At 39.9% G+C, this 27,443-nt stretch overlaps 1 protein-coding gene across 1 annotated transcript; it reads left to right on the top strand.

Annotated features, from left to right (window-relative positions):
• The first annotated feature begins 1,297 nt into the window (after positions 1–1,297).
• PANX2 (pannexin 2) lies at positions 1,298–27,228 on the top strand. Its single transcript, XM_015823749.1, has 3 exons — positions 1,298–1,570; positions 22,420–23,871; positions 26,867–27,228. The coding sequence occupies exons 1-3, from the start codon at positions 1,345–1,347 to the stop codon at positions 27,226–27,228; spliced, it is 2,040 nt and encodes a 679-aa protein (XP_015679235.1). The 5' UTR covers positions 1,298–1,344.
• Positions 27,229–27,443: the final 215 nt, after the last annotated feature.

The following is a 27,443-nucleotide window of genomic DNA, read 5'->3' as shown; positions in this document are numbered from 1 at the left end:
ACCGCCGCCGGTGGCTGCATTTCCCTTCCGTCCCCCGCATCCCCGCCTTTTTTTTCCTGCTTCCAAAATCGGGGGGAGGGGGGCCGCGAGAGGCAGGTCGTGAGGATGGCAATGAACGCTTTTGAGGAAAGCGCTTGGCCACCGCCGTAGTAGCCGCAGCCCCAGACCGAGGACCGGGCCCGACCTTTCATTGCCGTCCCGCCGGTCGCAACGGGTTGCGTTGAGTGACTCGGCAGCTTCTGCTGCGATGCCGGCGGCCACTGCCCGCCCCCTCCCGGTTGGTTCTCCCGCCTGGCCCGGCGCAAAGCTGCCAGCCCCGCCTCCCGCGGCTGCCAGGCGCTGCGAATTCCAGATGTGGACGCGAAGACCTTAAAGGACCTCTCGCCACCGTCTGCCGGGGCTTCCGGGCGTCCTTCCGCCACATGCGCCGCGGCGGCTGCAGCAGCCTCCCTGCCTGGCTGGGCTCCGAGGGGGAACATTCCGTGCCTGCGCCGACATAACTGAGCCCAAAGAAATCGGCCGTCCTCATAGGGTTGTTTTGTTTGTTTGTTTGTTTAAGCCGAGGAGGGGGGAAAGCAGTTCCAGGCTGGGTGGGGACAGGCTCCCTTTTGGACCGGGAGGAAATTCCAGGCCGGCGCTTTTTTTTTTCTCCTTCTCCTTCTCCTGCCGCAGCATCAATAATTTTCATGCCTACCTTTGCTTTCGCGCGCCAGCCTTTCGCTCCCTCCGTGGACGGGGAAGAGAGCCTTCCCTCCTGCCCCGCTCCACAACTTCACCAGGTAAAAAAAAAACCAGGACCCACTCTAGTTCCGCAGTAAGCCTTTTTTTTTTGCTTTCTTACCGCTCGCGCCCCGTGGGTCTTTTTACACGCCCCAGCAAAACACCCGCGCTTGTGCTTCCGCTTGGAGCCGGTTTTTAAATCTCTTCCTCTCAATTGTGAGGGGGGTGGTGGTGGTGGGGTTTTTTTTGTTGTTGTTTTTGGACGCCGGTGGCATTTCCCCCACAGTTCCATCTGCTCGCGTTGGTTGCAGCAGAGCCTTCCTGTGTGTAGCCCGGGCTTTGCAGCTGCCGTTGCCTCCGGTCCGGGGAAAAGGCGGGGTGTGTAGGCTTTCCGATCGCGCGCAGGCAGCCTCCCGGCCTGGGTGCCGCAGTCTCGGGTAGAGACCCTGCCTGTCTTGCAGAGAATATGGTGGCTCCCCGGCCCGCGTCCTCCGCCGCCCGCCTCGGCCTGCCCGGGGTGCATTCATTGGTCTCCTCCCCGCAGGCTGAGCCCACCTCGGGCTCTGGATCTTCTCCGGCGAGGCCACTGGAGCCCGGTGAGCGCCCTCCTGCCCGCCGCCGCTTATGCAACACATCATCGAAAACCATCCGGACATGGCAACGGCGCTGCTGGCTGGGGAGAAACTTAAGGAGCTGATCCTGCCCGGGCAGCAGGACGACAAGACGGGCTCGCTGGCCGCGCTCCTCGTGCAGCTGAAGCTCGAGCTCCCTTTTGACCGCGTGGTCACCATCGGCACCGTCCTCATCCCGATTGTCCTGGTCACGCTGGTCTTCACCAAGAACTTCGCCGGTAAGGGCAGGCTGGGGGGATGAGCTGGCTCTGCCGGCTTCAAGGACCGGTGGGCAGGGGGAAATGCAACAGGCCGTGGGATCTAAGGACCGGGTGCAGCTTCATCTGTTGAAATTCTGCCTGCCAGACAGCTATCGAAAGTGGTGATCCTAAGCCAGTGTTTCTCAACCTTGGCCACTTGAAGACGTCTGGACTTCAACTCCCAGAATTCCCCAGCCAGCCTGACGTCTTCAAGTAGCCAAGGTTGAGAAACACTGTCCTAAGCAGAAGGTTGCAGCAACAACTCTTTTAGGTCAAAACTAAAGCAGCTCTAACTGCTAGCTTAACCACTATTTATACAGCTCACCACTAGGCGGCAGCCAATAGAATTAAAGCAGTATTTCCCTCTTAAAAGGCAAGCTAATTAACATGTAGACCAGTGTTTCTCAACCTTGACAATTTTAAGGCATGTGGACTTCAACTCCCAGAATTGCTGGCTGGGGAATTTTGGGAGTTGAAGTCCTGACGTCTTCAAGTAGCCAAGGTTGAGAAACACCGTCCTAAGCAGAAGGTTGCAGCAACAACTCTTTTAGGTCAAAACTGAAGCAGCTCTAACTGCTAGCTTAACCGCTATTTATACAGCTCACCACTAGGCGGCAGCCAATAGAATTAAAGCAGTATTTCCCTCTTAAAAGGCAAGCTAATTAACATGTAGACAGTCAGTCTGGAGCTTAAACAGGTACAACCCTTTGGCCATTTCCAACAGTTTCCGAGTAAATTTAACCTCAATACATAACACAGTGGTGGCGAACCTATGGCATGGGTGCCAGAGGCGGCACTCAGAGCCTTCTCTGTGGGCACACACGCCGTCGCCCCAGTCCTAGGTCTTCAGCTGGGTTTTATAAAACCTTTTTGCTTTAGGCCTCCGCTGCCGTGTGCAAAAAAAAAAAAGGTTCATTCAATCAATCAATCAATTTCAACTTCTTGCGGGGAAAAAAAAGATCTTGCAAAGTTGGAATTGGATTCATTAAACTTTTTAGTCCCACCCAGTCTGCTGTTAACACCGCAGCCACGCCCACCCAATGGGCCACGCCCACCCAATGGGCCACACCCACCCGGCACCCGACGATGCATAAGTGGGTTTTGGGTTGCAGTTTGGGCACTCGGTCTCTAAAAGGTTCGCCATCACTGACATAACAGAACCGGTGCACATACCCCTTCCCATCCAGAGCAGTGAGCATACAAGGGGGAAAGCTCTACAGCTTGATCCCTTGTTACTGGAAAGCCAGTAGGATCTTGTTTTATTTGCAGTGCTCTTGCTGCAGGGTCACAGGTGGATGATGTTATATCGTCTGGATGCTCTGTAAATCAGTGAGCAAGGAAAGATGGGCACACACAAAATCTCTTCTACAGACCCACCCCAAGTTCTTTATGAGAAGGTTCAATTTCATTGGAATCTTGAATTCAATTTGGTCGCAATCCTTGGCCTCCCAGCCCCTCATCTGTACTTCAGGAACAGTAAGGGTACCCTTCTTAAAAACTTGTTTTATCAAGATGACTGGCTACTTCGGTGTATTAAATGCCTTGGGCATGCATGAACATTATATTTGGATTGTCAGTAAGGATAATGGTTAGGGTAAAGTTGCAACTGTAAAGGCAAGACAAGAAAATTGGCACAAAAGTGCCAAAAAATCAACATGGTGGCCATCAAAAAAAGGTCAAGATGGTGCTTGTAAAAAAAGGGGGTGGGATTTGATTAGACGGTTGGGGCTACCATCTTAACTTTTTTGATGCCCCCTGGTCATTACTGCTGGAGGTGGAAGATAGAAGGGCAAACCAGAGGATGTGTTTAGAAAAAAGTTCCTTTTTTTCTGAGTTACAGGCCTCCACTTCTCCTTGGTAGGGTGTCAGCATGAAACTGTCTCTCTTGCCAATTCCTATCCTATTCTTATTGCTGTCTTCCAAGCCAATTCTAGTTACTCACTTTCTTCCAAGATAATAGGAGACAAAACATATTTTATTCGCGTCAAGGCTGCCTTTAGGCGATGTTGGAATAAGAGGAAGAATAATATTTAATGACAACCTGTACAGTTAAGAATGGCTTATGTCTGTTTCACTCATGACTGGAGTTGAGATGAAGGTAACTTTATGAGGAGACAGGCAGAAAGACAGAGAGAGACAGAGAGGGAGGGAGGGAGAGGGAGGGAGAGAGATCTGTTTGTCCCATGATAGGATGCAGAGGGAGACATGGCCAGAGTGGGAATGGCAGAGAAAACAGCTGTCATGTGCTTGTATGTGTCACACATAATATATGGTGGTGAAGATATTGGAAGGATGAGGAAGAATTCTACTCCCTAAAACAGCCATATTTATGTGTCCCTCTATTTTTAAATAAACTTTCTAAAATAGTTTTGTCACAGGATCATATTGGCCTAGGTTGTCCATAGGAGCAGGGGGCCAAAATCAATCAAAAATGACTGCACACATGCACGTGTGCAGACGCACACACGCACATGCACACTTTTTTAAAGACTACAATACAGGTTTAACATAAAAAATAAATTGAGCAAGATTAAAACTTTGGACTTTGATGACATCAACCCCTTTTGTACAACTTCAACCTCCAGAGCCCTGCAGAACAATACCACCTTGGCAGCTTTTTGGGAAGGGCACCCAAGGTTATTTTATTTATTTACTAGATTTTTATCTCGCCTTTATTACTGTATAAGTAACTCAAGGAGCAAACATCCCTAATACTCCTTCCTCCTCCTATTTTCCCTACAGCAACAACCCTTTGAGGTGAGTTGGGCTGAAGGAGATGATGACTGGCCTAAAGTCACCCAGCTGGCTTTCATGCTAAGGCTAGATGAGAACTTACAGGAGGTTGGTGTTAGTCTGACCTCTGGAGGAAGCTAATGCATGATAGCCCTTGTGTTCTACATGAGCTAAAAGAAACGATGTATTATGTGCCGACTAAATAGTCATTGATTCTGTTGTTCATTTCATTTCTTGTTATATTTCCAACTCATTGGTATCTTGGATTTGGCCTTTTAGAATGCTAGTCTAATGTTCTTCATGTATCTGTTTTTATATACACAGAACACCCATAAGGGTGAAAGGGAAATTTTATTTTACTATATATGTATAGCAGTTTTGGCAAGGTAGACAGCTAAACGGCTCCTCCGTTGCCTACTTGGAGTGATTGATGGAAACTCTTTCCTTAAGATCTGATTTAGCACAGTGATGTAGTTGTTGTTTTCATGGAGGCTGCAGTATTTATAATTGGCCTGCTGTTGACATTTGTAAGATTGCTGGAAGTGCCTTCTTGCATGGCCAAAGGAATCTTTCCCCAACCTGGCTCCTTTCCAGATGTGTGAGAACTGCAGTGCTCAGCATTTCCCAGCAAGAAAAGTCTTTGACTGGGAATTCTGACAATTCTCACACCGGGAATTCAAAGTCCTGGAAGATGGCTGGTTTGGAAAGACTGCTTAATGGCATTCAGGGATGTTTTCAGTTTTGACTTGGCAAGAGATAAATAGATAATTGCCCAGATATCCTGATCCTTTTCAATTGTAATACAGTAGTAGGTCTACAGCAGTAGAAGATACTGTCTTTATGTCTTGAACAGAAGATATGGCCATGTTGCTCCAGGCATCTGGCATGATTTCTTTTCCAAGAGGAATAGACATGTTTACTTGTAGTATCCTAAAGAAAAATACACATAAACGGTTATGATATAAATGAGAAGTTGAGTGCTGGTATGAGCTGCTTTTTCTTTGAAGTCACTACTATATAGCAGTGTCTGCTCTAGCTGTATCTTCCATGTACAATTTCCCTTGGAGATTGACATAAGGCCAGCAGAAGAATAATATGTGTGGTCTGTTAGATAAATGAGAAGTATCTAATTCCATACTGACTTTCTCATATTGAATTGGTTGTATAAAATCTCAGATAAACCTGAAATTCTATGTGTGGTGAACCCGAACTTTCATTTTAAAAAATGTTTTATAAGAACATTCTAAGTAAATGTTACATAAACCAGTATGAGGCATTTAAATACGGTACTTGATGATTCTAGCTTGATTGACCTATTTATTTTATCTATTTCACAGCCCTTAGAAAATAAATCATATTGGCTGTTGAAATCTACCTAACCACTAAGTGTTTAGATTTTTAGTTCAAGCCATTTAGTTTAGTAACTTTAACTTACTGGAGTATGTTTATTGGGCTGTATAATAGCCAGAAGTATGTTCTAGGGCAGACATGTCAAACTCGCGACGTTACATGATGTCGCGCAACGTATTGGAGCTTTTTCCCCATTGCCGGCAATGGGGTGGGCGCGATTTCGTCGTGGCACGTCCGGCAGTTTGACACCCCTGTTCTAGGCTAATTTCTGTTGGTGTGAATAGAACATATAATCATGGGGTTGGAAGAGACCTTTGAAGTCTTCTATTCCAACCCCGGACCCAAGTCAGGAGATTTTATACAATCCCAGTCAAATGGTTGTACAGTATACTCTTGGAAACCTCCAGTGATGGAGCACCCACAACTCTGGGAGTCAAGCTGTTCCATTGATTAATTGTTCTCTGTCAGAAAAATTCTTATTTCTAGATTCAGTCTCTCTTTAACAAACTTCCACCCATTATTTCTTGTCCTGCCCCTGGTGCTTTGAATAATAAGTTAATCCCCTTTTCTCTGTGACAGATCCTCAAGTACCAGAAGATAGTTATCATGCCCTTCCCTCCAAACCTTCTCTTTGATAGCCTAGGGCTAGGCACACCTAGTTCCCTCACCCATTCATGATACAATTTAGCCTCCAAACCCTTTATTATCTTTGTTACTATTTGCACACTTTCTAGGGTCTCAGCATCTTTTTTGTATCATGGTGACTAGAACTATATGCAGCATTTCAAGCATGGCCTCACTAGTGCAGTACAATGAGGTATCATCATGTCTCAGGACCTTGATGTTATCCCCCTGAGTTTCATCAACAGAGGAATAACATCAAGATTCCAAGAAGTGATATACTGCACTAGTGAGGCCATTCTTGGAATACTGCGTACAATTCTGATCACCATGATACAAAAAAGATGCTGAGTTTAAAAACATCTATATGAACTGGAAAAGGTGCACATCTTATGACAGTAGTAGTAGCATTTAGTGGTGGCACAATGGTTAGAATACAGTATTGCAGGCTGTCTCTGCTCAGTGCCAGGAATTCGATCCTAACTGGCTCAAGGTTGACTCAGCCTTCCATCCTTCCAAGGTCGATAAAATGAAGGCCCAGATTGTTGGGGTCAATATGCTGACTCTGTAATCCACTTAGAGAGGGTTGTAAAGCACTGTGAAGCAGTATATAAGTCTAAGTGCTATTGCTATTATTTCAAAAACAGATACCTATTTCCATATTATGTTCTTGAAATTGGTATTTTTTTATTTTTGTGAATTTCTGAGGGGGTTCTCTAGGTTAATGCAATGAGTTCACATCTGATCAAACAAAATTTCCGTGTGAAAAGAACATTATCTATAGAAATTATGGGGGCCACAGTGGCTAGGACGTTGAGTCAGAAGACCATTGAGAGGTCTACAGTTCAGATGTTCCAAACCCAAGAGCACGAGCCATGTGACTGAATGAGTTCCCACCAATTTGTCCCAGCTCCTGCTCACTTAATAATTAATCAATCAGAATAGAGCTGGAAGGAACCTTGGAGGTCTTCTAGTTCAACCACTGCTCAAGCAGGAGACCCTCTACCATTTCAGACAGTTTGCGAATGTAAGTAGATAAATAGGTACCACTTTAGTGGGGAAATACCAGGGACATAAAAGGCGTCCCCCTGGGGCAACGGTGATGTCACCAGCTAATCCTTTCAACCTGGAAGTGCCTTGGTAGGTGTTTTTAATGCAAATATAGTAGTGTAGAAATAGTTATTGCTAAGCAACAACTCTTGTAAAAAGTACATATAGCCCACCCTCTGTTTTAGCCAGAAGCCTTAAGCTCTTCCATGATACTCTAAGGCACCCTTTCTCAATTTAGGGTTCTGCAAGAGGCCTCTAGGGGTTCTATTAAAGATCATGCTTAAAAATTACTTGGAGTTTTTGAAATTTACATGTCATAATATAGAATGCTAGTGCTTGCAACAGTGGGATTTTTTATGTACCACAGTTGAGCTTACTGATCACACTACGTGATCTGCAATACTGTGAGCTATAGATACTTTTTATATATAAACCTGTTGATAGGGACTGTGATTAAATTTTGTACGACGTCCAAACTTGGATCATACGCCAAACAACCACAGTTTTTATCTGACTTCTATTATGGATTAGATGTTTGCATGACATTTGAACTTAGATTGGATGGATATGTGTGATTAATCTACTGAAGTTGTGAGTCTGAAGTGACTGCACAATGAAACTGTTCATGTATAACATCCCAGTGGTCTCTCTCCTATTTCTTTCTCATTTTAATCGCTTGCAGGCATGTAACTGAGGTGAAATCTAGGCTGCAAGCTGTTAAAAATAAACCAAAAGGTGTCAGCCAGCCTGCCACACAGAGGTAGTTCAAACAGAGGCCCAGATGGTGATTGACTGGCTGTCTACAAGAGAGTATAATTTGAATTCAGTGGCTCAGATTTGGTTCATTCATTCATCTCTTTGATGGCAAATCAGTGAAGAATCATGACAGGACAGAAATGTACTACTTCTGTTGGCCTGAGGGCCACACTAGGCTTAACAACGGATGTTGAAAGCCACATTCAAAACATTCCAGGGCAGAGTCCAGTTTTTAAAATGGGGATTCCAGTGTTATTAAGGGAGGAAATGGATGCCTGAGCTCTTATAGTGACTGAAATCACACATTTTTGCCCCATAAATCTGCCCCAAACACCTATAGTGCAAACATCTCCAGTTTTTGCTCTGTTTGGGAGGAGCCTTGGGGGTCATGCAATATTGATAAGCCCCACTCTTTGCACTCCAGAGGTAGCAGAAAAAAAATATCTGGCTGAAGAAAAAGTTTTGAATTACAAATTCAGAAATGTTTCTCCAGTCATCCATTAAAATAAATGCAATATTATATGTATTTATTTTGGAATATGCCTGACTGATTAAGTGGGGCTTTGACTTTTTAAGATTGTACTATTCAAACAACTTAAGCAGAAACACTTCCACTAGAGTAGACATGTCAAACTCGCGACGTCATGTGACGTCGCGCAACGTATCGGAGCTTTTTCGCTATTGGCAGCAATGGGGTGGGCACGGCTCCGGTATGATGAAACCGGCCCGCAAGCCGGCAGTTTGACACCCCTGCACTAGAGAGACGTTGCTGGTCTAACATTCTCTTTATCTAGTTTAAGAAGACAATGTTGCTTACAAATTGCCTTCTAGATGGACAGGTGCATAATTACAAAAGTTCTTATTTACTCCTTTCCTATAAGAACATGGTGCTTATACGGTAGGATCTTAAATTACATAGCAATATCATTGGGAATATAATTTTTGATAGGCTTCTGGGGTGGGCATATTTAGTATCAATACTAACTAAACCCTCAGAGATTAGAGCAGCTAATTTCTAGATAATAACTATAAATGGGGCAAGAGCAACTAAATAAGTAATGATACAGTGTTTGAGTTGGTGAAAAATCTGTCCAACAATAAAGTCCACAAAAAGCCATTGGGCAAGTAAATTTCTTATATCCTATTTACAAGACCGGCTTGAATTAAAGGAAAAAACACACCCTTTGACCAAGAAAAGCTTGTTGAGAAAACCTGGATGCATAGGTGGTGCTACTTTGGCAAAATTATGGAAATGGTTTAACATTGCTTTCATCTAATTGTTTTTTTTTAATTTCAATGACCAAGTTGGTTGTTGCTTGTTTATGTTTTTGAGATTAGCCAAAGTTGCCACCAGAGTTTGGTGGCAGGATAAAAAGGATAAAAAGCAGGATAAAAACAATAAATAATGCTAAGATTTGTCAGACTACAAACAGGCCACCAGCAGATTGAGTGATTGAATCAATGGGTCTATATAACCTATCTTTCTGTTTAAGCACTCAAAGGAATTTACAACAATTAAAACAGAAGCTGTAAAACCTGATAATAAAAGTAGTGCAATTCAAATTAAAGACAAAAACTTCAAAATCAGTGAATAGTTAAAAGATTGGGGGTTTTATTCCAGTATTCCTTAAATATTGGGATGATTGAGTAAACGTTTGTAATATCTCATAGAGCTGACACTTAATTGCTTAATTAGCTCATTGTAATATTGTTTTATTGGTGAATTCTTTTGCAGAAGGGCTATAGGCAGGATTGTGTAAGTGCTGACAGACTGAGGTTTTTGTTTTGTTTTGTTTTGTTTTTGGTATCAGATATAATGTGCCCATTTTTGTTTGTAGGGTTTTTTAACAAGAGAAAACAAAGGCACAATCCAGAACAAGTTAAGCATCCTAAAGTCCCCCAAGTTTACATTAGGGAACATCTTACAAGTTGCCTTTATCTCTCATTAATCTTAATAGGTATTTCAGTCAGTCATGGACAAACTCAACTGGAATTTGGGGAGATGCAGTTCTAGCATATCTGGAACTTGAACATGTTGGCAACATGCTTTAGAGCAGGGCTTTTCAACCAGTGGTACGGGTACCACCTGTGGTACATTGGCACCTGGCAGGTGGTATGCGACCATCCTAGAAAACTGGTAGCGGGGGAGGGGAATGAGCTGAACTGGTGGCAGCACCGCACAAGCCTGAGCGAGAGACGGCTGGAGCTGCAGGGCTGTCAGGGCTCAGCGGAAGCACCAGGATTAGTGCTTCTTCGGGACTGTCAGGGCTCAGTGGAAGCGCCAGGATCAGTGCCAGGCTCCAACTGGAGCTCGGCACTGATCCTGGCGCTTCTGCTGAGCCCAGAAGAAGCGCCGATCAGCTGGAATGAAGCATATTTTTTGGGGTCATCAGGTTTTTGACACCTTGCTAGCTGACTGGTGGTACTCGGATATTGCCATATCCTAAAAGTGGCACAATGGGTCAAAAGGTTGAAAAGCCTTGCTTTAGAGAAAAAGGATGTTTTGTACTTTGATGCAGAGAAAACCCAATTCTTATGTCAGCCTTTCAGGAATTAGGGGATGTTAAAGTAGCAACAAAAAACTGGAGAATGGCCTTATGAAGCAACTTTAATAACTGACTTAAAAAATAATTACTCCTCAAATCAACAAAAAAAAGGATTTTTCTTTTGCTGGTATAGAGAAGGCACTGGCACAACTCCCCTTTGCCATGAGATGTTACAGTTCTCCGTTGAAATCTCATGAGATTTGGCAACTTTGCCAGACTTTTACCATTTTACCTTAGAAAAAAGAAAAGAAAATAGTTGAGCTTGGGCATAAGACTGTTAAAACCTCACATTTTAGCTACCTACTTCCATTTCTATCCATTTTGTCTGGATTTGTAGGGTTCATTATGTTAAATTATTCATCATGCTTTAAAGCAAGGTTTCATTTCCTAACAGCTGCATCATCCAAATGAAAGGACAGATTGTTATTATTTCTGCCATTGGTAAGTAATTTTGGAATTACAGCATTCAAAGAAACAGAAGGATAGATATTAAAATGAAACCACTTACATCAGGGCTTTTCAACCAGTGGTACGGGTACCACCTGTGGTACATTGGCACCTGGCAGGTGGTACGCGACCATCCTAGAAAAGTGGTAGCGGGGGAGGGGAATGAGCTGAACTGGTGGCAGCACCGCACAAGCCTGAGCGAGAGATGGCTGGAGCTGCAGGGTTGTCAGGGCTCAGCAGAAGCACCAGGATCAGCGCTTCTTCGGGACTGTCAGGGCTCAGTGGAAGCGTCAGGATCAGCGCCAGGCTCCAGCTGGAGCTCGGCACTGATCCTGGTGCTTCTGCTGAGCCCAGAAGAAGCGCTGATCAGCTGGAATGTTGCAGCATCTCCAGGGTCTTGTGATTTATATTCAGATGCTTGGCAACTGATTCATATTTATGATGGTCACAGTGTCCCAGGGTCATGTGAAGTGACCAAAACCTGCTGCAACCACCCAGCAGACGGGGGGAATAAAAACCAAACACCCCCCACCCCACCCCCGCTGCCAATCCTCAACAGAAATGCTCACAACAATGAAAACTCGGACAGGAGGAAGAGCGTCGCCGGGCGGGCAGGCAGGTGTCTTGCTCGGCTGTGGCTTGGGGGGCACTTTTTTCAGTGCTATTGTAACTTCAAACAGTCACTAAGCAAACTGTTGTAAGTTGAGGACTACCTGTACTTTATCACTTTTTTCCTTTTTTTTTTTTTTGATCATCAAGTTTTTGACACCTTGCTAGGCGACTGGTGGTACTTGGATATTGCCATATCCTAAAAGTGGTACAATGGGTGAAAAGGTTGAAAAGCCCTGACTTACATAATGTTAAGTTGTAGTCTTGTATTTGATATCCAGAAAAGATTGCATAAGCTTGCCCCTTTTTTAAATATAGATCATTTCTCCCAAATGTGTTGTAGTTTTGTCTTTTTTTATAAGGTGAACAAACTAAATAAACTGTACTTAGATCAATCTGCATGTTTTGCCTTCTATTTTCTTATTGCGTGTATTTGAAATGGCCTAATTGCAGCAAAGAAAGCTCATAAATGCTATGTTTTTGTATCTCTTAGCAGTTTCCAATTTCAGCCCTTTTCCATTCTCATGAAGAAAATAGTGGAGACCACAGTAAGTGATATGACTGATCAGTCAATTTTATTGGTTTTGTTTTATAGGTGGTCCTTGGTTAACAATTGCCTTGTTCAGCAACTGTTCAAATGATAGATTGATTGATAGATTGATAGATAGATAGACAGACAGACAGACAGATTTATTTTTGCAATTTCAGTATTTTATCAGTCATGTGTACTATACTGACTTTGCTATTATTGGTTCCCAGAGACTGCTTTTCAACATTCATTTAAGTGAGCTCTAGTAACATGTCTTTTTCTAAAATATCTTCAAATATCATGCAGTGTTCCTTCTCAGTCTTGGTTGAGATGATTTGCTGTTTGAACAAGAGGAAGGTTGTGGTTAATGGTGCAGCATCAATTCAGTCTGAAATGATGAAAGAAGAGAAAGATGGTGACATGATCAGAGTGAACTGATGCCACACCAAATGAAAGCTGTAGCTTTGATATGCTAAAATTAGATTTTGGATCTATGCAACTGCTGGCTTGTTTGTTTTTTCAAAAAAAGGGGGGGGGATTGGAAACTACAGCCAACCTACTTGCAGCACAAAGAAAAATTCAGGAAGATTATAACTTGAACATAACTTAATTTGCATGTATTTATGGTTCTTAAATCCTGTGTTTATTTTTCTTAACAAATAAATCTGAAAAGATCCAAACATTCTCATTCAAAATTAAAGCATTGAAAAAGAACTCAAGTTCATATTGTTTCCAGTTTGGTACTCCCGATTTTGAGGTCTGAAAAGTCTGTTTTGAAAATTTCCTAAATGATCAAAAGAGCTCATTTCATTCTAAAAACAACTGTATTGCATTCAGAACAGTACCTTTTGAATTCAAAATATGGTAGTTTGCATTCAAAACATTTTCCACACCATAATTTAAATTTTCTGTAATTGTGCCCCTTTGGGCAATAACAGCATTGGCAGATGGTAAAACCTTTTCAGTTTAGTGCACCTGTATTCCCACATTCTTAACACAAATATAACACAAAGAATTACACAGATGTTTTTGCATGTCTTATAGGTCTTTCAGCTTCTTTTACTTGATCTGCAAGTTTTGAAGCAGTGTAGCGAATATTAATTAATATTTGAAAAAATTGTAAAGCACTTTATTCTGGAAGAACATAAATGTAGGAGGTTCTCCTGGTTAAACCAAAATTCTGCTGCCATATCTAGCTTTTGAACAGACTTAAATACTGGTAGTCCTTAACTTACAACTATTGGGACCAGAACTTCCATCGTTAAGAGATTCAGTCACTAAGTGAGTTACGTTCAATTTTATGACTTTTTTTGCCATGGTCATTAAATGAATCTGGCTTCTCCCATTGACTTTGCCTAATGGAAGCCCTCTGGGAAGGTCACAAATAGCGACCTTGTGCTGTTGCAACCATTGTAAGTACGAACCAGTTGCCAAACACTTCCATTTTGATCACGTGAATATGAGGATGTTTGAAGATAAGATTAAATGCTGATTGCTGAAAGACAAATATTTAAGTATCACAAAGTGGTCAGATGATTTTCATGATTGGAATAAAATAAATGGATATCACTTGTCTAAAGCAGTGGTGGCAAACCTATGGCACGTGTGCCACAGGCGGCACTCAGAGCCCTCTCTGTAGGCACGTGCACCATCACCCCAGCTTCGCCTCCCCCATGGCCCCCTCCTCACCAGCAGCCCCCCGGAGGAGAGTCACCCCCCCAGGCGCAGCCCACGCAGAGCAGCATAGCCAAGGACATGGCAGCTGGGCAGCGGGGACAAGACTCCGCCCTTGCGTCCCGTCGTGTGCAGATGCTGCTGCGGGGTACAGGTGGAGGGCATTGCCGCCATGGTGCTGCTGGACCGCCTGGGCGATTTGCTGCAGCAGGCCATGGAGGCTGTGGGTGGCCCTGCGGGCAGGAGGTGGGGGGTAGGGTGGGGCGGGGATGGTTTTTGGGCACTCGGTCTCTAAAAGATTCGCCATCACTGGTCTAAAGGAACAAAACCAATACAAAGGAAGAATTGTCTATGTTTAAAAAGGTACATGCGTACAGAAGTTCAAATTGAACTTGGTGAAAAATGAAAAGCAATACTGTTGGTGGTGTCTACTATAGACTGCCCAGCAAAACAAAAGGTGATAATTTCCAAAAATAAATTTAAAATAGCCATTAAATATTTTAAGTCTTGATTTTGACGGAAAGTTGAAGGTAGTCAAATATATACCTCGGACTTCAAGAAAGCAGGTTTCAGTAACTCACAATTATTTCTCACATCAATAATAAATATAAGTGAATGAAGCTAATGAAAAGAGGAATACAAAATGAGTGAAAGTTCCTAAAAAATTAGGTTGAAGATTATTTTGATGGACTGATAGATAGCTATGAACAATGAATATCTTAGGGAAATCAAATGTGCAGTATTGTAGATACCTGACTTGATGATAGTATATGAGAAAAATGTTTTGGAATTTTAGTCGATCACAAACTGTATCTAAATTCAGCAATATGCCATAACTACAAAAAACTAGAAATTAAGTCCTTCTAGGAAAAAGTGAGGAAATATAGTCGTTACACAGAAGAAAAGAGAGACGCCACTAGGGCTGTTGCAGGTAATGAGGTTAGAAATAATTCTAAAAGCCATGTTGCTTGTGCATTCCAGTCTTGGTCTTCTTTCCAATCTGTTTAATTTGGAAAGAGATAATGCAGAGAGGGTCAGGATTCTGCCCTGAGCAGAGGATAACTCTCTGAAAATTGAACTATGTGAGATCAAACTCTAATCTCAACCTATAAAAGCAGTTCAGCTGTAGAATCTGTTCAGCAGTAGAAGAGGTGATGAAACCTATTCCTGGATATGCTCAAGCAGAGGCTGGACAGTTAATTGTCAGTAACGCTTTAATTTGAGTTTCTGTATTGAGCATAGAGGATTGCACGGAAGGAGCTAAATTCTATGATACTGAAGACTATGGTATTTCTAAGACACAAAGTGTTTTTTTTAATAGCATTGACTCTGTAGTGGCCTGAAAGACTATATTCCTTCTCCTTTCCTTGATGTCAAGAGGAAGTGTGGCCAATGATGTCATGAAGCCACCAGAGTGGTAGGTCCAATGTTTTCAAACCCAAGAGTTTTTTTGTTATTGTTGGGAAACAAGTTGAAATTTGTGAGGTATATTGTTTCCTATACCGCTAAAGGAGGAAAGAGAAAAATGGCCCAACTTGGTGAGATTTAGAATTAGGTTTGTGATTTTACAGGTACTGTGGATGTCTTAAGATCTTGCTAGTCTTGTAGAATTTATTTTGTCTTTTCAAAAGCCTTCAAATTTCTCAAGCTAAAAAGAAAAAAAAGGTCTGAAATATTCAGCCTCATACAATCTGGGGGTCTCTATGGGCTGCAGAATGGTATTGGGTATGGGGGGGGTTCTATGTAGGCAGTAGGTTGACTTTGTGTCTTAATACTATTGGAGTTTTGCAGAGTCTACTTTCTGCCCCCTTTTCTGGTGCAAGAACAAAGTGTCTTTGTGCTCTACAGATCTCACTCTTCCCCTCCCCTTGGCTCCAGCCAAAGAAGAATGACTAATCCCCACCTGTCAGCGGCTATCCCAGATACTATGACAAACACATTTCCAAAGTGTTATTCCATCTGCTGCTCTTTTAGGTTATTGAATCCCAAATAGAAATTACCTGTTTTTCTGGTGTTTGGATGCATTGCCTCAGAGTATCCATAATATTAACTAATGGAAATCAGACTCCAGAATTCTAGTTGGAAAGGATTCTCTGAAGTCTTTTTTGTTTAACTTTGTTATGGAGTACCCACTTTAGACTAGTACGTCTCTTCTACGTTTCCACTAACATATGGAAAGAAAAATACATAAGATAGGGTCTTTGTCCATGATTGATCTTGAGAAAGGCTTAGCAGCCCTGACTAGTACTTAATTGGGAGTCTGTCAGAAAAATCTATCTACCACTATCTATCATCTATCTATCTATCCATCCATCCATCCATCCATCCATCCATCCATCCATCCATCCATGGGAGTTAAGGAACAACAAACTATATTCATCTGAAAAATGAAATAGCAAACTATCCCCATGCATATTGCAGCAATAAATTACATAGAATTGCTAATGGAATTATAAAAGTCAAGCGAACCTGAAAGGAAACATACCTTTTATCCATTAATAAGTACTACCGGTACTTGTATGAATTGAAAGATGGACTAGGTTTCGGAATTTGTGGAGTTGTTTAATCAGTGAGGAGGGAAGAGGATGGAGAAAATAGACTGAGGGAACAGCCCAAAGTCCTCTCCATAGACAATGCATTGAACTATGAAATTTGAATGCCAGATTCCAGATCTGCTTAGAAGACCTGTGGATTCTTGTATCTTTGGTTTCCTTTAATTAACAGCAGTAAGAATCCTAGTTAATGCTAAAAATATTGCAAAAACTCCATTGTGCTTTTATTGGATTCTTTATAGCAACCTGCAAACAGTATGGCTACCATTACCCCATCTGCAGCTTAGGCAAAACCAGCATTTACAATCTTGGTGGGTAGGGGAACTTGAATGGGGAAAAACAAGTGATTTAAATTAAAAATGTCAAATTGGGCTGATTCCTCCCCATTACAAAACTCGCTGACTTCAGAGACAGGATTTTTTCACAGGCATAGGCTCCAGTCAGTAAAAAAAATATCTCCATCTCCCGCTCCCCAACAGTAAGAGGATTTCATACCATCTCGGGGCTCTGATGTGCTGTGGGATAGGTATGTTGAAAGAAGAAAAATGTGGTGACCTCTTAATATTTGAAGGGGTTTCATTTGAATTCCTAGCAGCTAAAAATCTTGAATCCTTCATTCTAAATATTTGTTTTATGCACTGATTATATATACCAACTCTATGTTTTTGCACTATGTCTCAATATGGTGAAGCAGCTTTTCTAAGCTTCTACATTGGACCAGATATTGGCAGACTTTGCACATTGTTTACCAATGAATGGGCTGCTTGTTTAGACATTTATTCTCATTTCATATAGTGGTAAATCTAACTAGGAAATGATCATTTGTAATTGCCAGATCCAGATGCCTGTGTAATTTTTTTTCTAAACATGCCAAAACCATGAGCATGCCCGACCCAGTAAGTTCTAATTTATACTCCTTTATTATTCAGAGAGTAACCAGGATTTCAAGGGTAGATGTCATACTATGGTAGTAGACCAATGCAAACATTATTTAAACTGTATTAACCAACTTTTAATTTATTTTTCAGAAAGAAGAGGATCTGGGAATTTAAAAAAGGAATAGCTACTTTTCATTAAATAAAAAAAATCAAATAATTCATGTGCCGGGTTGTATTCTTATTTTTGGGAACTACATTTGGCTAAGATTGCTGGGAGACTTGTGAGTGCAGTAACCATGTGGCATATTACAGTCATGACCTAACAGGAGCATTTCTGCATGAGCACTAAAGATGGATGATAAACAACAGAGCATTATTGCTCGGAGGAGTGGGGGGGGCGTACATGAGGTCTCTTATTTGCATGCAAAACCTTTATGTTCGTGCTCATGTCTTCTACTGCAAAGATCAAATCATGGCCAAGTTCAATATTATTACTAGAGTATATGTTTAAACCCAATAAATAAATGTTTACTCTGGATTTTAGCCATATAGACCCTATTCTTTTAACAAAAAAAATCCATTTCATCTCCCAGTAAGACTTCAAGGCCATGCTAGTATAATTTTCTTCTCAGTGATACAGAATTATGTTGTCATTTCATTCCAAAATTTTGTTAAATCATAGGGAATTTCCTTGATTCTCATCCAAGTATTAATCAGGAGAAACCCAGTTTAGCTTTTTTTTTTTTTTCTTTAAGAATTAGCCAAGGCAGTCTCAGTGCTGCCAGCTGCTGCAACATAAGCCATAAAAACTGTAAAACTCTTGACTATATTGGAAAAGATCCTGTTTCAGGCAAATTAAATCAATCCAGTTCTTTCCTTAATGGTAAAAAAAAAAAAACCTATGGCCAACTTAATTGCTTTTAAATATACAGTATCTTAATTGATTCTTCTTTTTACTGGTGTTCCTGTAAGCTTTATCCCAAAGGTGTAATCATATTAAATATAACATTTATCTACAATCAAAAACCAGCTATCATTTCTACATTAAACATATTAAGGAAGATAATCAGAAGGAAGGAAGAAAAGACAACATTCTTACGTAAATTAATGGAATATTACTTAAAGGCTATAAAGAGAGTGAAAAGGAAAATAAAATTGTAGCAATAACTCACAAAAACAATAGTTATGTAATGGAACTTGGTAACCCTTCTAAGATTTCTAAGATAGTTAGAGTGGGATCTGTATAAGAGCATCTCTTTGGGGGTGGTCAAAAAAATATGGTGGCTGTGACTGTGTTGTTAAACTCCCATCTTTTTTACCCAATCACCACCTTGACTTCTTTAATTCTTCCTGCAGACACCCCTGGATCTGTACAAATGCACAGAAATATAAACAGTGAGAACAGAGAGCATGGTTTACCAAAAGGAGGGGGAAAATATATAGTTGCTCAATGAATTAAAAATAAGGAATGGGACTATTCTGAATAATATCAGTAATATAATGATATAATGTCAGTAAAATATATTGGCGTTGCTTAGCATACTATATTTTATTTATTTACCTATTCATGGTTTTATTTGCATCAAATGTAATTTAGGTTGGTAAGATTGTTTATACAATTCGTTCATGCATGAATAAAAACCCAGACTGTTCACAATTTTCTGCCTCGCCTTTGATAGGTCATGTCCCATTAATATTTGGGAATTATTAAGATCAGTGTGGTATTTTATGCTATCTGTGTGCAAAGAGTGAGGAGCTTACAATCTCAGAAAACAACAGGAAGGGGAGGGAAGTCCAAGTAGGGGCAACTAATAATTAAATGAGCTGTTGTTTCGGTTGCATGTGCTTTGATTTACAGATAAATGTAGTACTCAATCCAAGGAACTAGAGGATGGTGCCAAAACTTAGTGGAAATAGTAAGGGTTGAAAATGGATTTGAATCAATGTGATTATTGTACATGGAACCTATATAAATTTTGAATTTCTAACTTTGTACTTTAAATATGGATACTTATCAGTAAAATGTCATTGCTGCATTCGTAAAGTTGAGACAGGTTGACACCCATAGGCTGTTGTCTCATTTTATATCCAAACTTGCACCAATAAAATGTGATGTATTAATGTCACTGTTTGCTCAAGTAAATTTTATTGGAGCAGAGAAGAATATATTTTATTTTTGTGCAAGTGTCAGGCTTGGAGATTGTTTCTTTGGCAGAAGCTCACTACCACCACACATTTGCTGTTTAAATTAAAATGCCTTTTAGAACCCAGGTAAGTGGGCTGTTCCATACCAATAATAATGAATGGTTGAAAGTTGAAACTCTTTATTCATTGGTTTTTAAAAATTAGCCTATTTTTCACTATTGAACAGAAATTCTAAAGAGATTTGCTTTACAGTTAAAATTTACTCATATGGCACTTATCAGGTGTGCCAGATGTATTTATTTTATTGGGCTTATTGCTGTTTCAATCTCTCAAGTTTTGCTTTTCTAGTTTAATTTTTAATTCTGTTAGTAAATAATGCTATCTAAAAAGATAAAGAGTAACACTACATAAAGATTAAAGATATCTGCAGGAGAAGGATCAATGGCAGCTTTGTGCTATTGCAGTGCAAGTCCCACACCTTCATCACGGGTGTCATGACAACCTTTGTACCTATCAAAGGGGCAAACTTGCATCATGACAATATACCACTTTCATAATTTTGACAAAAGTTTCAAAATTTTTGGACAACCGGTAAATAAGAAACTGCTTTCCATTTTAGTCGAGTTTAAAAATAGAACCATAAAAATGAGGCAATTTAGTAATGCCTATCATATCCCCGTAGAATTAAATAAATTTACTCTGTGCTATATTAGATTTGACTTCAACCTAATTGATGGGATTTTGAATACAAGTGAATTACTGTAAGGTACAAGATGAGTTTCTATAGATTGCATTCATTTACTTACAATATGTTTTGCAAAGGATTGCTATGCCTTAGTGCTGAATGATAATCTTGAAGATGATCCTGAAATCTATTACTTAGAATACACCGGATTAATATTTTCAGAGAGCAATGAATATGTGTGTGTCATTAACACAATCCGAAAAGGTATTTTGTGGCAGACTTTCTGGAAATCATAGAATGTATTTCTTTATAATGCTTTCGTTTGTATTTTTATAAAAGCTACTGATTTTTATAAGATGCCATTTTATTGATTTTCATAAGATGCCATTTTATGGATGTGTGATCAATACCAAATATAGACAATGAACAGTCTCACTGTGCAGTTCCAAAAATTATTAGGGATAGTGTTAATATCTGTAGTTTCTTTTCAGGACGCCAAAAATTTAGTCAGTTAAGGAATATCCTTAAATTCAAAACAGGTTCCACCAAATAGATATCTGGCCCCAAAATTATGCGATTGTGCATACTTTGGCAGTATTTTTTTTTCTTTAGAAAATTTGAAAGAAAATATTTGCAAAATTGTAACTGGCAACATTCAGATGCAAAATGTTCATTTAGTAGCATATTGTAAACTTTTGGGGCAAATTAAATTTCAGTCTCCTGATTCCATTTTTATTATTTCCACGCTAAGCAATAATTCTGCAGGGTCTCAAACCTGCCTTTTTATGACAGGATTTTGATTAAACTCTGCAATATTCCTTTCATTATAATTTGGGGCATTGACTAGGAGGAAATATTTTCAACTGTACCTTTGAAGTCCATAATATTTCATCTTTCCCTATTGAATGGAAGCAATTTAATGGTCTATAACACATTCTGAATTCAATTACTTTTGAATTTAAAATGTCGTGTTTTGTTAGATGCTCCAATCGTTTGGAGAGCATTTCAAGCTTATAACAGTTCAGTTCTGAGCCTAAAACACTTCCAAAATGATCAAAGCAGCCCATACTGAATACGAAATAATGTTCTTTAACTCAAAGTAGGGAGCTGCTGCCTCAAAATACTTTGAATCTGAAAGTATTTCCTACCCTTAGTTGCAATTATTCATACACATTGGAGAAACAAAATTCTTTTGAGTACATCTATGAGATGGGAATTGAATAAGCCCCCTGTATTTAGGATGGTAACATTCATTATTCATATATTTGGAGATGAATCCCTATTACAGAAATGGTCCTATATTGAGATGTGCTTTAGAAAATTAAATATTTATTTAAAATATTTATATCACCACCTATATTAAACACAACAGCCCTGGGTGGGTCACAGTAATAAGGAATAAAAACATTACTAGTATTTTAAAAAATGGCACTAGAAGATCCTCATTGAACTCCTACTGATAATCATAGTTAACGGGATTTTTTGTTGAGATGACCTACCTCACTGTCTTTGCCCCCTTTTACCAGAAATTTAATCAAAGCTTACAATTTCAAGAGAATTCTGGTAATTATCATTGTGGGGTAGAGGGTTCAGAGCTTAAATCATCCATTTTGTCCTATAACTATCTCCTTGTAATAAAAAAAATCTGAATTATGTTGAACCTACGAAACTGCAAGTTTTGCACTTTTAAAATATACTGTTATGAAGCCAAAGTTTCTCAAGAGCTCAGCAGAAAATATAACACATTCACAGCTGATCTTTTTCAAGTTTCAGTGATGTGAGAAAAAAAACTCCAATGCACTTTTAGATTGCTTCTCTTGAAATGAAAAATCAGAATTTTTAAAAGGATAGCTGCTCTTTTCAATGTTCAATATGAAGAGATGAACTTATGCAAAATACTTGTTTCATAGGATGAACCCCCAATTATTACACTGTGGCACTATCCTGTTGATTTGCTGTCCAAATTTGATTGATGAGTATGAAAAATTATCTGCAAAACCATTTTTCCAAATGTAATTTTTCATTCCCACTTCAGGTGTCGCTGTATGTTGAGTATATAGATTTTTCTGCATTGACCTCATGTCTTGGGGAGGCATTTTTTAACTCTTAAGAGAACAGGGTAGTTTAATGTCATGCTGAATATACATACCATAGACAAAAACCGATAATACAGTAGCTTATGAAAATATTTATTTTGCAGAGCTCCTTTTGTATGTTAAATGCACAGCAGTGACTTTTCTCTCTGTTATACAGAGGAGCCCATATACTGTTATACACCACACAACTTCACCCGGGATCAAGCCTTGTATGCCAGAGGATACTGTTGGACAGAGCTAAGAGATGCATTGCCAGGTGTAAATGCCAGCCACTGGCCTTCTTTGTTTGAGCATAAATTTCTTCCATATGCCTTGCTGGCTTTTGCTGGCATTATGTACATTCCAGCCCTTGGGTGGGAATTCTTGGCTTCCACCAGACTGACTTCCGAACTTAACTTTTTGCTCCAGGAGATAGATAACTGCTATCATCGAGCAGCTGAAGGCCGTGCACCAAAAATCGAAAAACAAATCCAGTCAAAAGGGCCAGGGATAACAGAACGTGAAAGAAGAGAAATCATTGAGAATGCAGAGAAGGAAAAAAGCCCTGAGCAAAACCTGTTTGAGAAATATCTGGAGCGCAGAGGGCGTAGCAATTTCCTAGCCAAGCTTTACTTGGCAAGACACCTCTTCATCATCTTTTTAAGCATCATCCCCATCACATACTTGTCCACCTATTATGCTACACAGAAACAAAATGAATTCACATGTGCTCTAGGAGAGCCTCCAGACAAAACAAGCAATTCCAAATTGCTCATACGGGTGAATTGCAAGCTGCCCTCTGTTCAGCTGCAACGCATAATCGCTGGAGTGGACATTGTCCTCCTTTGTTTCATGAACTTGATCATCCTCATCAATTTAATCCACCTTTTCATATTCCGCAAGTCCAATTTTATATTTGACAAGCTGAACAAGGTTGGCATAAAGACCAAGAAACAGTGGCAGAAATCTCAGTTCTGTGATATTAATATCCTGGCCATGTTTTGCAATGAAAATCGTGATCACATCAAGTCTCTAAACCGCTTGGATTTCATTACCAACGAAAGCGATCTGATGTATGACAATGTTGTGCGTCAGTTGCTGGCGGCTCTAGCCCAGTCTAATCATGATATTACCCCAACTGTACGTGATTCTGGAATACAAACAATAGACCCCAACATTAACCCTACAGACCTTGACCCTAATGAGCCACTGATTATCAAGCGTCCTCGGAAGAAAATGAAGTGGATCCCGAGTACCAATCCCCTTCCTCAGCCATTCAAGGAGCAGCTAGCTACCATGAAGGTTGAGAACAACAAACCTGAGAAGCCAAAGCCGGTGCGTCGGAAGACAGCAGCCGATAGTCTGATTGCACCTTTGCTGGAGACCAATTCAAAACATACCCAACCATCCTCCGTTCACAAAACTGAATCTAGTACTCTGTCCAGCACAGGTAATGAAAAGAAGCATACGCGTCACTTTTCCTTAGATGTTCAACCATATATATTGAGTAATAAGAAACCCAAGCAAGAAATTCCATCCAATACGTCTATGGCAACATCCAAAAGCCAAGAGAGTGGATTCTTAAACCAAGAAGACAAAGCCATAGTTTGTGTCACTTCTTCTCTCAAAGGTATGGAAATATATTTAGCTACTTTTTCCAATCGCAGTTGCAGCTAACAAAATTGTTCCTTGTTTTGGAATGTTTGAAATGTGGTCGAAGTGATTGGGATTCCATTTTCCATCCTGCTGATATCTTGCATGATAGCTGTAGCCCAGGGGTAGGCAACCTTGGCTCTTTTATGACGCGTGGACTTCAACTCCCAGAATTCCTGAGCCAGCATGGCTCAGCTTGGAAACCTCTCCCTTTCCCTCAGCATGGCTGGCTCAGGAATTCTGGGAGTTGAAGTCCACGCGTCATAAAAGAGCCAAGGTTGCCTACCCCTGCTGTAGCCTCTGCTGAAAATAATTCATCAGGCAGAGAGAGAGCACTGGAAAATGTGACTGATACAAACTGAAATATTGATCACATGGTATGGCAGCCACACGATAAATGGGATGTTTGTTAACCTTAGAATGTATGAGCCATTTGTGAGCCTTTAATTTTTATAAGTGTATTTCTAGCATTGGTGTGGTTCAGGAAAAAAAATATCCTTGTGACAATCGGTGACTCAGTTCTGATTTCATTTTTTTCTCATAAAAATCTTTTTCATGAAATCTAAACTTCTTGGGAGCAGTTTCCTGCAATTTAAAACATCTGAATCTTAAGATCACAATAAATGTCAAATATTAACAAGGACTATTGGAGAGGGAATGCAGTGGAGTGGAGTGGAATAGAATAGAATAGAATAGAATAGAATAGAATAGAATAGAATAGAATAGAATAGAATAGCTTTATTTGGCCAAGTGCAATTAGACACACAAGGAATTTGTCTCCAGTGCGGAAGTTCTTAGTGTACATACGAAGCAACAGGGTAATAATAATCATAATAATGAAACCAATAAGAGGGAGTAGTAGAAAAGATGAGAAGGACAATAATACTACAGCCATATAACATGGGTGAATATACTTAGACATAAGACAGTATTATGAGGATTAGGTGTTCAGCAGAATGATGGCACAAGGGTGCCCCTGTGTCTAGTTGTTTTGGTATGCAATGCCCTATAGCAACATTCATAGGGGAGGAGTTGAGTATACTGAGAAGAACATGATAGGAACCTGGGTAAAGAAGAAATTTGATCTCTGGCTTCTATTGATCTAATTTTCAGATAACTTGAATTATTATTGCTTGCGATATTTCCTCCTGTAGGATTTCAAAAAACACCCATGCTCAAATATAGTGATGCTATATTGAATACCCATATGAAATTTAAGAATAATGCATCACTTCCCTTAAATGAGTGCACTGTACACACTTAAAGCAATTTGACACTGTAACGGTAATATAATTTTGAAACTTCCCTGACGTTTTTGTTCTTATAGTTGAATCGCAGAATGTTAAGTAACCTCATTAGCTTCAATGAAGGTACTTTGGTAAGCAATCTATGCTGCCTTCTTATCTTAAAGTTTTGTTTTCTGTACTTTTTAAAATAATGCTACATCATTTTTTTAACAGTTTCACTATGACTGTTTCATATCATTGATTATGATATCACAATTTCTCATGTATTAAATATTTACTCTTCTGGATATATTTTTTTTAATGTAGTCCAGCATTCACAGGTTTCTCACTATTTTGAAAATAAAAAAATCTTGAATCACGCTATAAACTTTAACACAATCACTCAAATGAAAGTGAATTTTCCTGAAGAGCTATCTTTTGCTGTTAAAAATCTGGAATAACTTGTACAATAACCTTGTACAAGTAACGTTACCTACAAATAGTAAGGAGTGTCATCATTTGGATGCCTTAAAAAGTAAATGATTTTTCAGGAGTCATCCAGGTCAGATAATGGAGGCCTCTGATGATGTTCTGAATTAGCAAATATTTTCATGGGCTTATAATATTTATCACACTTTCAATACCTTGGTCTTCCTTCTCCAGATGCCTTGGAGAATTCTGCATATTTATTTTCTGTGGAATATCTTGGTCATTACTTTGATAATGGAATAGTATTACCCAAACAGCTTTCTAGAATTTTTTTGTCTTCTTTTCTGCCCTAACCCTAACCTTTTCTGCTATCTATTCAGCACCTATTCCCACAATGATGTCTTAATTAAACATGCATTTCTATCCTTCCATCTTTATTTAGAAGTGCTCAGATCAAGACATGCCATGCATCTTAAAATTCAAATATTCAATTGTTAACAGGATCACCTCCACCTATGAGCATCTTTATATTCTCAAAAACATGAAAGGTTTGGAGAGACCTTCATGTTTTCTTTCTATAAGCTTGTTAGGTTTTTTCCCCTTTGGTTACCTTTTTTAATCAATTTCTATTGAACACATTCTAAACTGACTGTCCTATAGCTTCCAGGATTTACCCTTTGGACCCTTTTAAAAATTGTCATTCAAGTTTGAGCCTGATTTGAGGACTAATTACATATTTTTCTAGAAGGTCAGAAATTTCAATTTTGAGTTAAGATATTTTGGGGTTAATTTTGATCCCTCTTTAATCGGGATTGTATAAAACTTACATAATAAGTACAGAATCACATTTAAAGCTATGTATAGTGAGGCCTTCAGTAAAAAATATAATAATTGTAGTTTTAAAAAAATGGTATGCATTTTAAATGCATATTACAACCAATAATCCTAAGACATATACTGGGCTGAGAGAGAATGCCTGTCCCAAAGTCACCTAATGAGCTTCCATGACTGAGGATAGAGTAAAACCTGATTGCCATTCCTAGTTCAAAACTTACACTACTATACTACAGTGGCTCTCTTCTAAAATAAGCCTCTTTTGAAACAGAACCTGGAAGGAAGAAAGACATCCACATACAGGCCCTTCCTTATCCTCCAACCTCACTAGATTCCTTTGGCACCGTTGCTCTCATCCAATTTAGCAAGATAAATTGCTGTTGTGGAAATAAAATGAAGAGACCCCCACATAATCATTTTTTTTTCAATTTGGAAAAAAGATGTCAATTCATTAACTAAATAAGTGTTTTGCTTCTCTTTCAGATTCTTCCCTTCCTGGAAAAGAGTCCCTTTATTCCCGTGATACCTGCAGGACAGTGCCTGCAACAGGGGTTTTTCTCACCTGTACCCATAACCATATAGCAACAAAAGTCTCTCTACCCCAGACTAGTGAGGTAGAATCAGGGCCTGTCCTGAATTGCAACCCTGTGCATCCACTTCTGCACATCAATACGCTATATGAAGATCATGAAGAAGAGGGCTCAAACCTTATAGATGATTCTTTAGACAACAGAATTCACTCTCCATCAGAAAGCGGAAACATCATTTCTATGCCTTCCACAAAACAAATCATGTTGGCAACTTTTGATGAGCCCTTGGCAATAGTGAATTCGGTAGAATATTGATGCACAATCCAGAACTGCTGTTAATCAAAGCTTGAACCTGATGTTCCACCCACAGCAGTACGAACCTTATTCTCCCACAAACTACTGCATGAGCATGGAGTGCTGAAATACACACCACAGGTTACTCCACATCGGTTATTCAGGGTAGTGTCTTGGCTAATGTCAATAGCTTGCAAAATATGACAATAATAATAAGCCAAACAAATTATTCTATG

Source organism: Protobothrops mucrosquamatus, unplaced genomic scaffold (assembly GCF_001527695.2).
Source record: "Protobothrops mucrosquamatus isolate PMUCROS unplaced genomic scaffold, P.Mucros_1.0 scaffold1974, whole genome shotgun sequence".
NCBI classification, from domain to species: domain Eukaryota; kingdom Metazoa; phylum Chordata; class Lepidosauria; order Squamata; family Viperidae; genus Protobothrops; species Protobothrops mucrosquamatus.
Note: the sequence above shows the minus strand (reverse complement) of the source record. Positions and strands in the feature narration are given on the sequence as shown.